General features: G+C 53.8%; 1 protein-coding gene across 1 annotated transcript in view; it reads right to left on the minus strand.

Moving 5' to 3' along the window:
* Nucleotides 1-13,078, minus strand: part of LOC103719156 (26S proteasome regulatory subunit 6A homolog) — a 53,798-nt gene extending 40,720 nt beyond the window's left edge. The window contains exons 1-3 of the mRNA XM_089929036.1: nucleotides 12,893-13,078; nucleotides 12,620-12,736; nucleotides 12,033-12,140 (exon numbers count right to left, since the gene is read on the minus strand). Of these exons, the coding sequence (XP_089785162.1) occupies nucleotides 12,033-12,140; nucleotides 12,620-12,736; nucleotides 12,893-13,060 (393 nt within the window). The 5' untranslated portion in view covers nucleotides 13,061-13,078. The remainder of the gene's footprint in view (nucleotides 1-12,032; nucleotides 12,141-12,619; nucleotides 12,737-12,892) is intronic.
* Nucleotides 13,079-14,199: the final 1,121 nt, after the last annotated feature.

Genomic DNA, 14,199 nt, shown 5'->3' on the forward strand with positions numbered 1-14,199 from the left:
TATAAACAAGGTGGCAATCTGACGACTGACTTTCAATTAGTAAAATAAAGAGAAACTTTAAAAGTCTTGTTGCTGGAAATTGGACCCGGGGGCGACCACGGGCTGAGAAGGAGGAGTTCCGGCTGGTGGTGCGTCGACGGGCGGCGTCCTCCGGGGATCCTGCAAGAAGCCGGTAGCCGGGGTTTCCGGCGCTGGCCCTCCGATGCTTAAGTCAGAGGGGGCTATTGTGAAGAGGGAGAGAATAATTTCTGAAATTCTCAGAGTCCCCGATCCCCCGTTTAGTAAAGAGGTTTTCCTTTTATAGAGGGGTACAGGATTACCTATGATGTGACGGGGCGAATTAAATGAGTTACCGTCATGATTGAGCACGATCGTGTGAATTAATGCACTGCCGTGGAGGGCTGGACTGGAGCCAATGAGTTGCAGTGGGTGACTGGGCGTAGTTGAGTGAGTCAACTGGCTGTCGTGGAGGGCTTAAGATTTTGAGTAGGTCGGAGATCCGTAGAGGCCGTGTACATTAATTGTTGAGTAAGCCGGAGATCTGCGGAGGCCATGCGCATTAATTGTTAAGTAAGCCGGAGATCTGCGGAGGCCATGCGCATTAATTGCTGACAGTCGCCCAAAGCATGGTCCCTGGTTGATATGTCATGGCATGGCTGGCGAGCGGAGCATGGTGCGGCGAGGTTGTCGCAGGGCGTGGCCGCAGCATGTGAACGATAAAGTCGGCCTTCGGAGGTCAGCTCGGCGTTTTGAAGTCGGGAATGTCGAGATCGGGCGCCTCCAGGTCGGGCGTCTCGGGGTCGGGTGCCCCCAGTCACGTGCTGGCGATGCGTTCACGTGTTTCGGGACGATCCATTTTTTTCCCAACACTACCCCCGACTTCCGAGTTCGAGCCGCTTACGAGCTCGGGCGAGGAAAATAGTTGCCTTTATTGCACTAGTGGGGGCCAGGTAGCTTTAAATTATTCCGTCGTTTCGCATGCTTCGGGGCATCTTTAATGAGAGAAGACGGGGCGACGTCCTTTCGCTTTTCGAGGTTGCTTCACGTCGTGGGCTCATGATGAGGTTGCAAGATCCGACGGGACGCCGCCTCGATTCCGCTTTTGAGGTGCCGATCCAGGTTGGTACGTCGCTTCGATTTTCGGAGCAGACGCGTGTCGCGATCTAGACGGAAGGCGGGATCCGGTCTTGCTGATCTGGGCCGTTGGGAAGATCTATATAAACCCCCTGACTTAGCCCTAGAACGTTCTTATTTGGCCGCCACAGTTGCTGCTCTCCTCTTCTTCCTTTGTCTCCTTTCTTCCTTTCCCAGTCACGACTGAGTTTTTCCGGCGGCGCCCTGAGGCGGTTTTCGGCGACTCCACAGTAGGTCACTTTCTCACATTGGCTCGGGGGATTTTTCTTCTTCTTTTTTCTTCCTCCTTCATCCTTTGTTTTCTTCCTCGTCTTTCTTTCTGGAATGGGTCGCGGTACAGGTGAGGTCGGGTCTAGCCGGACCGAGGAGCAACTGGAGCTGGTCCGCTCCCGATATTTCCTCTGGCTCGGGTTTCGTCTCGAGCTTGCGGGATCGGAGGATCGGGTAATGAGACCTCCAGATTGGATCGGGGTGTACATTGAGACACTCTGGGCCGGCGTTAGGTTCCCCCTACACGAGTTTGTGAACGAATTACTGGTGGCATACCAGCTCGTCCCAGCACAACTCACTCCGAACTCGTGGAGGACCATCATCGGGTTCCTATCCCTTTGCCTTGCGCATGGGATACCGACCTCGGTGAACGTCTTCCGCTGGTGCTTCATGTTGAAGTCTAACCCGGCAGATGGAGAGTGGCTCTACCTCGCCTTTCGGGGCGGTAGACCACTCTTCCGAGGTGCCCCTTCCTCCATCCATGAGTGGAAGGAAAAATTTTTCTTTCTTTCCTCCGAGTTTTCGTGGGGATTTGACCCAAGATGGGGGCAGCCCCGGCTGAAAGCCCTCAATAATCTCCCCCAGCTTTCGGCGGACGAGCAGAGGGTTCTCGACGCTCTGCATGGCTTCAAAGGAAATATCCTTCTGACCGACCTCCTAAGCGAGGAGGCCTTTGTGAACGTCGGCTTGAGCTCGGCGCGCCCCAAGGGTAAGAGCAGTCGCACTGCTCCTTCGTTTTGCTGTCTTTTGTCTTATTTGTTTCTTTCCCTCTTTTTTAGTGCCGATCTGACACTTGGAAAAAAAATTTCTCTTCAGACGTTGCTAACATGGTGACCAGCAACACGGCCCTCTTCACTCGGCTCAAAAGGAGGGTGGCCGAGGCCGGTGGGGCTCATCCCGAGCCGAGGAAGAAGCCCAGATCAGCCTCGACTTCTGCTTCTACCGAGACAAGGGGCCCTGGGGTCGGAACTTCCGGATCCGTCCGGGAGGAGACTCCAGCTGCTGAGTTTTACGCGAGCTTGGGTTCTAGGAGGGCAAGGGATTCGGCGCCTCCAGCCTGCCCATCCCCATTTCTCAGCAGCCGGGTCGGCAAGTTGTCCGCCTGTGGCGCTCGGGCCCCGAGCCGAGCAGGGGCCCTGGGGTCCCGAGCGCATCTCGTCCTGTTGTTCCGAGCCCGGGCAGGCCAAGCTCGTCGGGGGCCAACGTCCCGAGCTCGTCCGGGGTCGGAGATCACTCTGAGAGGGGGTCTGACGACCTGGAGTCTCCGATCCGTGAGGGCGATTCGGTCCTCCATGACAGCAATGTCACGCGCGAGGTATTTCGCCGCGCATTGCTCCCAGCTAATTGGGCCGAGTTCGAGGCCATCGATCCCGGGAGCCTCGTCGATCAAACCTACTGCACTGCCGTCCGAGTAAGTCGTCTCCTCGCTTTTGCTTTTTTGACTTGATCGTTGACATCTCCTTGACCTTTACCAACTTTCGTTTTCTTTCTTTCTCCTCTTCTTTTTTTTTTACAGCACCTTCATCAGCTCGACATGTTGGTGCTCATCGCGTCGGAGTGCCAGAGTGAGGCTCGGAGGAGCCAAAGGCAGTTGGAGGGGGCCGAGAAGAAGCTTGCCGACTCTGAGGCCACGCGGTGGGAGGCCATCGCGCGGATGGAGGCCGCCGAAGCCGAGCGACGATCGGCGGTAGACCAGCTCAAAGAGGAGAAGGCCTCGCACGCTTTGGCGAGGTCGAAGTTGTGCGCCTTCGAGGCGCCTCTAGCCGAGGCCCGCTCCGAGGCCGCCGGCTACAAGTATGAGGGGGGCTTCTCCGCCTGAAGGTCGAGCAGCTCGAAGCTCGAGAGAAAAGGGCGCTGGAACAGGCCCGAGATGCAGTGGTACTCTTCAAGGAGTCAGAAGAGTTCCGCGATCTGATGGAGGAGAAGGCCGTGGACGGATTCCTCCGCGGCTTCAAGAACTTCCGGAGGCAAATGCAGCGGTTTTGCCCCCAGCTCGACCTCAAGGGTATTCGGCCAAGAATGGGAGTCGGCGTAAAGAGCGAGCTCGGAAGCCTCGACGATGGGACCTGCGACGTTCCTGCAATTCTCGAGGCCGATCGGGAGGCTGTCAAGGCCGAGGCTGATGCGGCCAAGCAGGCGGCGCAGGAGATTCCCTCCGGGGAAGCCACCGGGGGTGCTCCTGAGGCCACTGGTGAAGCCCAGTCCGAGGCCGTTGGGGAAGGTCCCGAGATAGCTTCTGCCGAGGACCCCCAAGTGATCGTTGTGGACGACCCCGAGGTCGATACTGAAGCAGCCGTTGCCCTTTAGGACTTAGCCTCCTTTTCCTTTCCTTTTGCTTGTTCTTTTGTAAACGAGGTCGACCTCTACGGCCATTATCCGGCCAGGTGAGTCGACCTCAAGGTCAAGTTTTGTACTCAGCCCTCGAGCTTTTATCAATGAAATATCCTCTTTTCAGATTCTGCGAGTATTTGTGCTTGCTTCTATTTGCATAGTTGATAAACTTTTATTTTCACTACTTGAGTTGGATTCCTGTCTGGCGCATTTCACCAAGTCTTCGAGCTCGACTAATTCTTTAGACCTGGCTCTGGTAGAATTCGGTAGAATTCGCTAAGTATTCAAACTCCGCTTCTGGAGGAATTATGCTAAGTCCTTGTGCTCGGGCTTCGAAGAAGTCCTGCTACGCCTTTAGGCCTATCCTCTGGAAAAATTTCGCCAAATCCTTGGGCTCGGCTTCCAGAAGAAGCTTGTTGAAGCTTCAAGCTCGGGCTCAATGACAACATAGGCCGAGGCTGGGCTATCGTCGGAGCTTTCATGCTCTTTGATTTCGAATTCGGCCGAAGCGTCATCAGGTAGAACTCGAGCTCATGGCCAATGACTCGGCATTTCCGAGCTCGGCCAGGGCATCATCGGGCAGAGCTCGAGGTCGTCGTTGCAGGCCGTCTCGGCTTAAGTCGATGTTCGGACTTGGCCGAGCCTTCGTCCGGAGGAGTATGGAGTAGGTGAAGATCGAGCTGGAGATTGGTGGTAAGGAGCTTCCCGAGCTTGGTCGAAAGATTACGCGAGGTCGAGGGAGGCTTGGCCCGCTGTCGACTTGATGTTGTCCGGCGGTGCTTTCCGAGGTCGAGGGAGTTTGGGCTCGCTGTCGACTCAACGGGACATCCCGACCTTAGTCGGGGGATCATGCACGAGGCCGAGGGAGCTTGGGCTCGCTGTCGACCCCGCTACGCTTCCCGAGGTCAAGGGAGCTTGGGCTCGCTGTCGACTCAACGGGGCAACCCAACCTTAGTCGGAGGATCGTGCACGAGGCCGAGGGAGCTTGAGCTCGCTGTCGACCCCGCAACGCTTCCCGAGATCGAGGAAGCTTGGGCTCACTGTCGACTCAGCGGGGCATCCCGACCTTAGTCGGGGGATTGTGCACGAGGCCGAGAAAGCTTGGGCTCGCTGTCGACCCCGCTATGCTTCCCGAAGTCGAGGGAGCTTGGGCTCGCTGTCGACTCAGCAGGGCATCCCGACCTTAGTCGGAGGATCGTGCACAAGGCCGAGGGAGCTTTGGCTCGCAGTCGACCCGCTACGCTTTCCGAGGTCGAGGGAGCTTGGGCTCGCTGTCGACTCAGCGGGGCATCCCGACCTTAGTCGGAGGATCATGCACGAGGCCGAGGGAGCTTAGGCTCGCTGTCGACCCTGCTACGCTTTCCGAGGTCGAGGGAGCTTGGGCTCACTGTCGACTCAGCGGGGCATCCCGACCTTAGTCAAAGGATCGTGCACGAGGCCGAGGGAGCTTGGGCTCGCTGTCGACCCCGCGACGCTTCCCGAGGTCGAGGGAGCTTGGGCTCGCTGTCGACTCAGTGGAGCATCCCGATCTTGGTCGGGGGCTTTGATGGAGATCGAGACTGAGCTCGGCGTCAACGTAGCGAGGTATCCCAAACTTGGCTGGGGCATCCGAGCTTAGTCGGACACTCGAACTTGGTCGGCCATCCGAGCTTGGTCGGACATCTGAGCTTGGTCGGGTATCCTGAAGTTCACAAGCGTCCCAATATCAGGAAGAGTGGAATAATTAAAGGAGAGCTGCAAATAAATCAACATAAGAAGGGAACGAGAGTTGTGTTTCCAATCGTCGAGGACCCCTGGCAGCTCTACTGATAATACATCCGAAGATTTCCGGAATTCCAACTTCGTGGAATGAGGGTCCCTTCGAGAGACTCCAACTTGTACGCTCCGGGCCGCTGGACTCGAGCAATCCGATATGACCCTTTCCAGTTCGAGGCGAGCTTCTCCTGCTCGGTAGGCTGAGAAGCTCCAGCTCTCCTGAGGACGAGATCTCCCACCTTGAAAAGCTTGGCCTTTACCCTGGAGTTGTAGTACTGTGTCGCTTTCTGTTAATACCTCGCCATGCGGACTCGGACGACCTCCCTTGTCTCCTCAACGAGGTCCAAGTTGCCCCTGAGCTGAGAGGAGTTGGAGGCTGCGTTGTAGTGCTCTACTCTTGGTGAGGGGAGTCCGACTTTTAGGGGGATGACAGCTTTCGTTCCGTACGCTAGGTTGAAGGGGGTATCGCCAGTGGAAAGTCGAAATGTAGTCCTGTAAGCCCAGAGAACATTGTAGAGGTCTTCGACCCATTGCCCTTTGGATCGGTCGAGCCTAACCTTGAGCCCCTAAAGGATGGTGCAGTTTGTCACCTCGGTTTCTCTATTCGCCTGTGGATGGACGACCGAAGTGTCAGATATAAGGATGCGGGGGGAGTCCAAATCTGCAGATTATTGACTTCCAGACAAAGTCCCGCATCTTCAGCTCGAAGATCTGGACCACTGGTTCGATTTCGACCCATTTGGTAAAGTAGTCGATGGAGACAACTAGAAATTTTCTCTTTCCGGTGGCCAGAAAAAATGATCCCAGGATGTCAATCCCCCATTGGGCGAATGGCCAAGGGGCACTTATCGAGGTCAGCGGGGCCGAGGGCCGGCGCTGAATGTTGGCATTCCGCTGGCACCGATTGCACCTTCGGACGAAGTCCGATGCGTCCTTTTGAAGTGTGGGCCAGTAGTATCCTTGGCGCAGGATTTTGTGGGCCAGTGCTCGACCTCCCAAGTAGTTCCCGCATATCCCTTCATGAACCTCTCGCATAGCATAGTCCGTCTCTGACGAGCGGAGGCATCTGAGGAGGGGAGAGGTGAACGACCTGCGGTAGAGCTTGCCTTGATATAAGATGTATTTGGAAGCTCAACGCCTAATTTGGCGAGCTTCGAGCTCGTCATCGGGGAGGATTTCGTTCTGCATATAGCTGATAAGCTCGTCCATCCAGCTCGGCTTGGTCTCGATGCAGAGGGTTGGCTCGGGCTCCTTTGTGCTGGGCGTTTGGAGGTATTCGAGTACTGTTATCTTAAAGAGCTCGCTCATGCGGAAAGTCGCCAGCTTTGACATTGGTCTGCCCTTAGGTTCTCTGTTCTGGGAATGTGCTGGATGTTGAAGGAGCCCAAGATGGATGTGAGGTCTCGCACCTTTTGGAGATATATCTGCATCGATGGCTCTCTTGCTTCAAATTCTCCCAAAAATCTTGCTCACGACCAGTTGGGAGTCACTGAAGACCTTCAAGTCCTCCACTTTCAGCTCCTTTGCCAATTTGAGCCCGGCAATGAGTGCCTCGTACTCTGTTTCATTGTTCGAAGCAGGGAACTCGAAGCGTAGAGCCTGCTCCGCGACTTTCCCATCTGGGCTAGTGAGAATGAGGCCTGCTCCGCTACCCCCCGAGGTTGAGGAGCCATCCAAATGTAGAACCCATGGTTGCATCGGGGTCTCCTCCGCTGACGCGAGTGCAAGCTCAGGATCGTCCGGCAAAGTGCACTCCACAATAAAATCAGCAAGCGTTTGGGCTTTGATCGCCGGCCTCAGACGGTATTCAAGATCAAACTCCCCGAGCTCAACTGCCCACTTCGTAATCCTTCCGGCGCGATCCGACCGTTGTAGAATTTGCTTCATAGGCTGGTCAGTCAGTATGGCCACAATATGGGCCTGGAAGTAAGGTCGGAGCCTTCGAGCCGAGATGACCAGGGCAAAGATTGTTTTCTCCAGCTTGGAATATCGAGTCTCAGCATCCCTTAGGACTCGGCTGGTATAATACACTGGTCTCTGAAGCTTATTCTCTTCTCGGACAAGAACCAAGATTACCGCGACCGGGGAGACGGCCAGGTACAAATAGAGGAGCTCGCCCTGCTGGGGTTTTGTGAGTAATGAAGGAGAAGCAAGAAGGCGCCTGAGCTCTTCAAAATCTTGCTGACATTCCTCCGACCATAGTGAGTTTTTCGGCCGCTTGAGGATTTTGAAGAATGGGAGGCACCGCTCGGCCGACCTGGAAACAAATCTTCCCAGAGCTGCGACCCGGCTAATGAGCCGTTGTACCTCCTTGACCGTCTTTGGTGGCACCATTTCTTGTAGCGCTTGGATCTTCTCAGGGTTTGCTTCGATTCCACGCTGGGTTACTATGAAGCCGAGAAATTTGTCCGAGGTGACCCCGAATGCACACTTGGCAGGGTTGAGCTTCATTTGGTACTTCCTAAGGGTGGAAAATGCCTCATTGAGGTCAGTTACATGGTGCTCTGCTGTTCGACTCTTCACCAGCATGTCGTCCACAGATCTGGCTGACCAGTCTTTGATATGTTGCTCCGGCATTCTTCAACCCGAACGGCATCACTTTGTAGCAATAAAGGCCCTTGTCTGTGATGAAGGCTGTCTTCTCCTCATCTTCTGGTGCCATTCAGATTTGATTATATCCTGAGAAGGCGTCCATGAAGGTCAACAACTGATGTCCCGAGGTGAAGTCCACAAGCTAGTCAATGCTAGAAGAGGAAAGCTGTCCTTTGGGCAGGCCTTATTCAAGTCGGTGTAGTCCACGCACATGCGCCTCTTTCCGTTAGCTTTCTTCACGAGGACTACGTTAGCGAGCCAATCTGGATAGAAGACCTCCCGGATGAAGCTAGCCTCGAGAAGTTTGTCTACTTTCTCGGCTGCTGCTCATTGTCGTTCCGACGTGGAGCTCTGTTTCTTCTACCTCACAGGTTTGCAGGTCGGTTGCACCTGGAGTCGGTGAACCATGACGTCGGGGTCTATCCCCGGCATGTCCACGGGCGACCAGGCGAAGACGTCCATATTGGACCGGAGGAACTTGATCAGGTGGTTTCTTTCGCGAGAGCTCAGGCCGGAGCCGACCTGCACGGTTAGATCTGGGCAGTTTTCTTTTAAGGGAATTTGGGTAAGAAGCTCACCAGGTTCTACTCGTTCTTTTCGAGGGGCGTCCCGCACTTCCAGGGTTTCGATGGGCAGCGTCTGATCTAACGTTCGGGTTAGCGCCTTGGCTGATTGTTTCGCTTGGCTTGGTGCTTCAGCCGGTTGCTTTGTTTTGTGAGTCGCCATATAGCATTACTTAGCTATTGACTGATCCCCACGAACCTCGCCTACTCCTCGGTCGGTGGGGAACCACACAAGTAGGTGGTAGGTCGAGACCACAGCTCGGAGGGCGTTAAGCCCTGGTCGTCCAAAAATGGCGTTGCAGGCCGAGGGCAGGCGGACCACAAGGAAATCCATCCCCGCGGTGCTTTCTCGAGGGGCGAGCTCGATCGTGACAAGAAGGCTGATCTCATCCTCAACCGGGACCGAATCTCCGGTGAATCCAACCAGCGGAGCATTCATTCTCCAGAGCTGGCTTTCTGTCATCCCTATTTTTTGGAAGGCATCATAATACAAAACATTCGCCGAGCTTCCACTATTAACCAGACACGCTTTACATCAAATTTATTTATGATCATGGAGATGACCACAGATAGCTTCGGAAGTACGTGGGTGCTTCAGAGCGGTTTCTCTCCCGGCTGGCTCTTCAGCCGAGCTTCCTTCGGCCGAGCCTCTCCCGATAGTGTTGATGGTGCCGGCAATAGGCCTGTTGTTTGGATTTTCAGGCAGCGTGGCATTCTCTACCGGCTTTCTTTCTTCACGTCGGTTCTGCATGAACCGGTTAAGTACTCCTCGACGAATGAGTGCCTCAATCTCATCTCGGAGCTGGAAGCATTCCTCCGTGTCGTGGCCGTAGTCCCGGTGGAAGCGGCAATATTTTTTGGGGTTGCGCCGAGCCCGTCTCCCACATCGAGAGTGGAGGTCGAAGATAGTTTCGGCCTTCTATCTCCATAAGGATCTCTGCCCGAGGTGCATTGAGGAAAGTGTAATTCTCGTACTTTCCCGGGGGCACCCATGGCCGAGGTGGGGATCTCGGTTGAGGCGGGGACCTTGGTCGAAGCTGTGCCCGCTGTCGAGGTGGACTCCTTAGTCGAGGCAGGTTCTTATCTCGGCGGGGAGACCGGCTTTTCGGGCGGCTGCGCTCCTTGCGGCGTCTCTTCTGCTTCTTTGAGGCCTGCTCAGTCATACCCCGCCTGGAGGCGATAGCCTCTTCGGCCTTCGCATACTTCCGAGCTCGGGCCAACATCTCAGTGAAGTCGGCGGAAAAATTCTTCTCAATAGAGAAGAGCAACCTGTAGGACCAAGCTCCAGTCTTTAGCGCTGACATAGCTATCGACTGGTTGAGCTCGCGAACCTCCCAGGTTGCGGCGGTGAAACAGTCGAGATAGTCTTTGAGGGGCTCTCCCTCCGTTTGCTTGATATCAAGAAGGGAGTCTGACGTTCGCTGCTGACGTCGGCTGGCAGCAAAGTTGGTGGCGAACTGCCTGCCGAGCTGTTCAAAGGAGGATACGGTGCTCAGCTTCAGCCCGGAGAACCAAAGCCGAGCCGTTCCTCGGAGTGTCGCAGTAAAGGCCTTGCAGAGCACGGCCTCTGAGGACCCTTGGAGTGCCATGAGGGCCCGATAGCTCTCCAGGTGGTCGAGGGGGTCGATAGTCCCATTGTAGGGCTCCACTTGGGGCATTTTGAACCTCGGTGGGACCGATTCATCCTCGATCTGGCAGGAGAAGGGTGACTTGGTGGTGAACTCAAAGTCACCCTCGCGCCTTGCCTTCCTGCTGTGAAGCGCCTCAATCTGGCGCTCGAGCTTCTCGACATTCTTGTCGAGTTCCCCACCTTGGGGAACTGCCACGGTGGTCTGCTCTGGCGCTGGTTCGCCTGGAGCTGATTCCGCCTCCGAAGGCTGTGGCCTTTTGTCTAAGCTCCTCCCTAGCGGTTCTCTCCGGAGAGACGCTCGGGTTGAGCCTTGATAGCAGCGTCGTTCTCCATTGTTGGCCATTGATCCGTCTGGAGGGAGAACCGGTTGGGCCTGAACCTACGGAGGCGGCATAGGGAGAGCCTCCATACGCTGCAAGCCTTGGACTGCTGTGGCCAAAGCCTGAACTTGCTGTACCAAAACATTGAATTGCTCCGGTTGGACTTGGGGGACTAGGTCCGCTGGAGGTCTTGGTGGTGAGATCTGGACAGAGTGTCCAGGGCTTGGTGTGGAACGCCGGGAGGCGTTGGAGGCTCCTTTGCTTCTTAGCTTCATGGCCACAACTCGGGCCCTTCCTCTAGCGCCAACTGTTGCTGGAAATTGAACCCGGAGGCGACCATGGGCTGAGAAGGAGGAGTTCCGACTGGTGGTGCGTCGACGGGCGGCGTCCTTCGGGGATCCTGCAAGAAGCCGGTGGCCGGGGTTTTCACCGCCGGCCCTCCGATGGTTAAGTCAGAGGGGGCTATTGTGAAGAGGGAGAGAGAATATTTTCTAAAATTCTCAGCCCCCGGTCCCCCTTTTAGAGGGAGAGATTTTCCTTTTATAGGGGGGTACAGGGTTACCTGTGATGTGACGGGGCGAATTAAATGAGTTACCGTAATGATTGAGCACGATCGTGTGAATTAATGCGCTGCCGTGGAGGGCTGGACTGGAGCCAATGAGTTGCAGTGGGTGACTGGGCGTAGTCGAGTGAGTCAACTAGCTGTCGTGGAGGGCTTAAGATTTTGAGTAGGTCGGAGATCCATGGAGGCCGTGTACATTAATTGTTGAGTAAGCCGGAGATCTGCGGAGGCCATGCGCATTAATTGTTGAGTAAGCCGGAGATCTGCGGAGGCCATGCGCATTAATTGCTGACAGCCGCCCAGGGCATAGTCCCTGGTTGATATGTCGTGGCATGGCTGGCGAGCGGAGCATGGTGCGGCGAGGTTGTCGCAGGGCATGGCCGCAACATGTGAACGGCAAGGTCAACCTTCTGAGGTCGTCTTAGCGTTTTGAAATCAGGGATGTCGAGATCGGGCGCCTCGAGGTCGGGCGCTTCGGGGTCGGGCGCCCCCAGTCACGTGATGGCGATGCATTCACGTGTTTCGGGACGATCCATTTTTCCCCCAACAAGTCTAAACATCAATAACTCCAGATAGGAGCAGGAGAATAAAACTGGATAGCATAACACATAAGTGCGCACATTATCATAATTATATAATGAAAAATCAAAAAAGATGAGGATAAGAGTTCCCTCATCAAGGTTATATATATATATTCTTTTTGGATAGGTTCCATCATCGCATTGCCAAAGTAAGCTAACTTTGAATAGGTTCAGCCAAGACCATTCGATATTTCAACATTCAAGTCTACATTTAGGAGGCAAGATGAAGCAGAACTTACGCTCCATCAAGGGAAAAATAAGTAAAATATGGATAAATGAGGGCTTCTAGCTTACTTGTCGTGTAGAAGTTTTTAGAACAACACATTTTCCCTTTCTTTGTGAGTCTAGATCAACATTTGCACCATCTTCCTCAGCCTCATCTTCTGGATTCATCTCCAAAATCTAAAGATACCACGAAGGTCAGTTAAAAAAAGAAACAAATGATATGATTAACATTAAGGCGAATGAAGTGCAAAAGTTAATGTCGTAAAATAACGAGATTAAACTGTTTCCATCCTTCAAACCACTAATAACATATAAATGGAAGCCCTGATTATCTAGGTGAAATATATTTGAATCTAATTATGAAATTTATGACAGGATCATCCAAAAGTTCATCATATAATGCCAATGAAGAGGGCTACGAGTCAAGAAGACAGTGAAAATCCATACTTCTTTTTCTTTTCCTTTCTTGTGCTAGAGTTTCAGGGTTTAATACATTGTTATCCTTCAGATAAATTGTACAACCCCCCCCCCCCCCAAAAAAAAAAAAAAACAAAAAAAAAAACAAAAAAAAAAAAATCAAACAAAAGTAAAGAAAGAATGAAAAGGGGAATTAAAGGCTTGGAGACGAAGGGAACGCAGGGAGCAGAGAAGAATACCTCGACGATGTTACCAACGAGATAAGGGAGCTGCTTGTTAAGTTTTATCTTTTCCTGGTTCTCCTTTATCTTTTCCTTGAAGGATTCCAACTCGAGATTCGTCCGCTGTAACTCATCCTGCCGCAGATCACAGGATTGGAAAAATCAAGAACAACAAAAATTCTAATTTCTCGCAGAAAGAGCGTGTCAAGAGATGGGAAAGAGGAGGATAGAAGGGGACAAGAAACCCTAGATTGTTTGGGGAAAAGGATGGGATCTTGATTAGGGTTTTACCTTGAGGATCCGGATCTCATTGTCGAGGAGGCGAGAGGCCCTGATGATGTCGTCGGTGGTCATTGAGGCCAGCTGATCGTCTTCGAAACTGTCCTCCATCATAGCTGAAGCCATTGGAGAAGAGTGAGGAGCAAGAAAGAGATGACAGAGACGATGACTGGTGGACATAGGGAGACGAAGCTTTGCATTTTATAACACGTAACGTCGGCATTCGCATTGCCGACTTTATATTTCTTTTTCAACCCCTTCATTAAAGTTGCAATTTTCGCTTGCCGATTTCGATTTACATGCATTATTATAATTACGAAAAAAATCCACGGCTCACGTTGTTCTGTGTTTCGTTTTGCGAAGTCGGCGTTAGCTGGCGAGTTCATGGCTCGTTTGGTGGAAGAGGAGAGGGAAAGATCCGGTCAAGAAATATCTCAAATCCAGTTGAAATTTTAAAAAAATAAAAAATTAGATTCTATATAGCAATAAGATTTTTATATTTTATAAAAAAATATATGGGACATGAAAAGGTTTAATTTTTATTAGTGAAAATTGAGAGAGAAACTCTGGGGAAAGGAAACCCTGGAGAGAGGAATCTTCTCGGAGGTGGTCTAACGGTCATCTTCCACCGGCGAAGTGCCTGGTGAGGTCGCCGCTGGTCAAGGATACGAGGCTCACCTGCAACGCGTCGTGCCGCCTGGTTCCTGGAGGGGCACAACGGCAGGGATCCCGTGGGCTTTCTGACGAATCGGGAGCTCTCGCCTTCATCTAACATTCTGTCTTGCAGGTGCTCCATCTCCACAGGGCTCCACTACATGGACCGGAAGGGGAAGCAGCCGGCGGGGGAGAAGGAGGAAGGAACGGCGAGAGGAAACGGTAAGTCTAAATCTTCTTCTGGAAAACAGAGCGGCGGTCGGGGGGAGCACTCCGGTGCCTGGTCGAGGCCGGGGCCGTGGGTGACTCACTGGCCCTCGGCCGCGGAGGTGGAGCGGCTGAGCCGCCGCTTCCCGGAAGTCGTCACACTTCCGGAGGAACCCATCGCGGCGGCTCGGCAAGAGTGGGACGGGCGGGCGGTCATGGTGCGTAGCCTTGGCCGCCGTGTTCCGGCCGAATGGGTAGCCAAGGACGTGGCTACCCGGGCTAACCTTAAGGAGGTGGTGGCCGTCCCTCTAACGGACGGCTACCTGGCTCTGCGTTTCCGGTCGACGGCGGACCGGGACGGGGCCTTAAATGAGGGACCCTGGGTGGTGGCGGGGCAGCTCCTCGCCATGGCTCCTTGGGTCCCTGATTTTGAGCCAGGGGAGGAGGCCGTTACTTCG

The sequence above is a fragment of the Phoenix dactylifera genome, chromosome 2 (genome assembly GCF_051530095.1).
Source record: "Phoenix dactylifera cultivar Ajwa chromosome 2, Ajwa_hap1_PhDact_Kaust_v1.1, whole genome shotgun sequence".
Taxonomy (NCBI): Eukaryota; Viridiplantae; Streptophyta; class Magnoliopsida; order Arecales; family Arecaceae; genus Phoenix; species Phoenix dactylifera.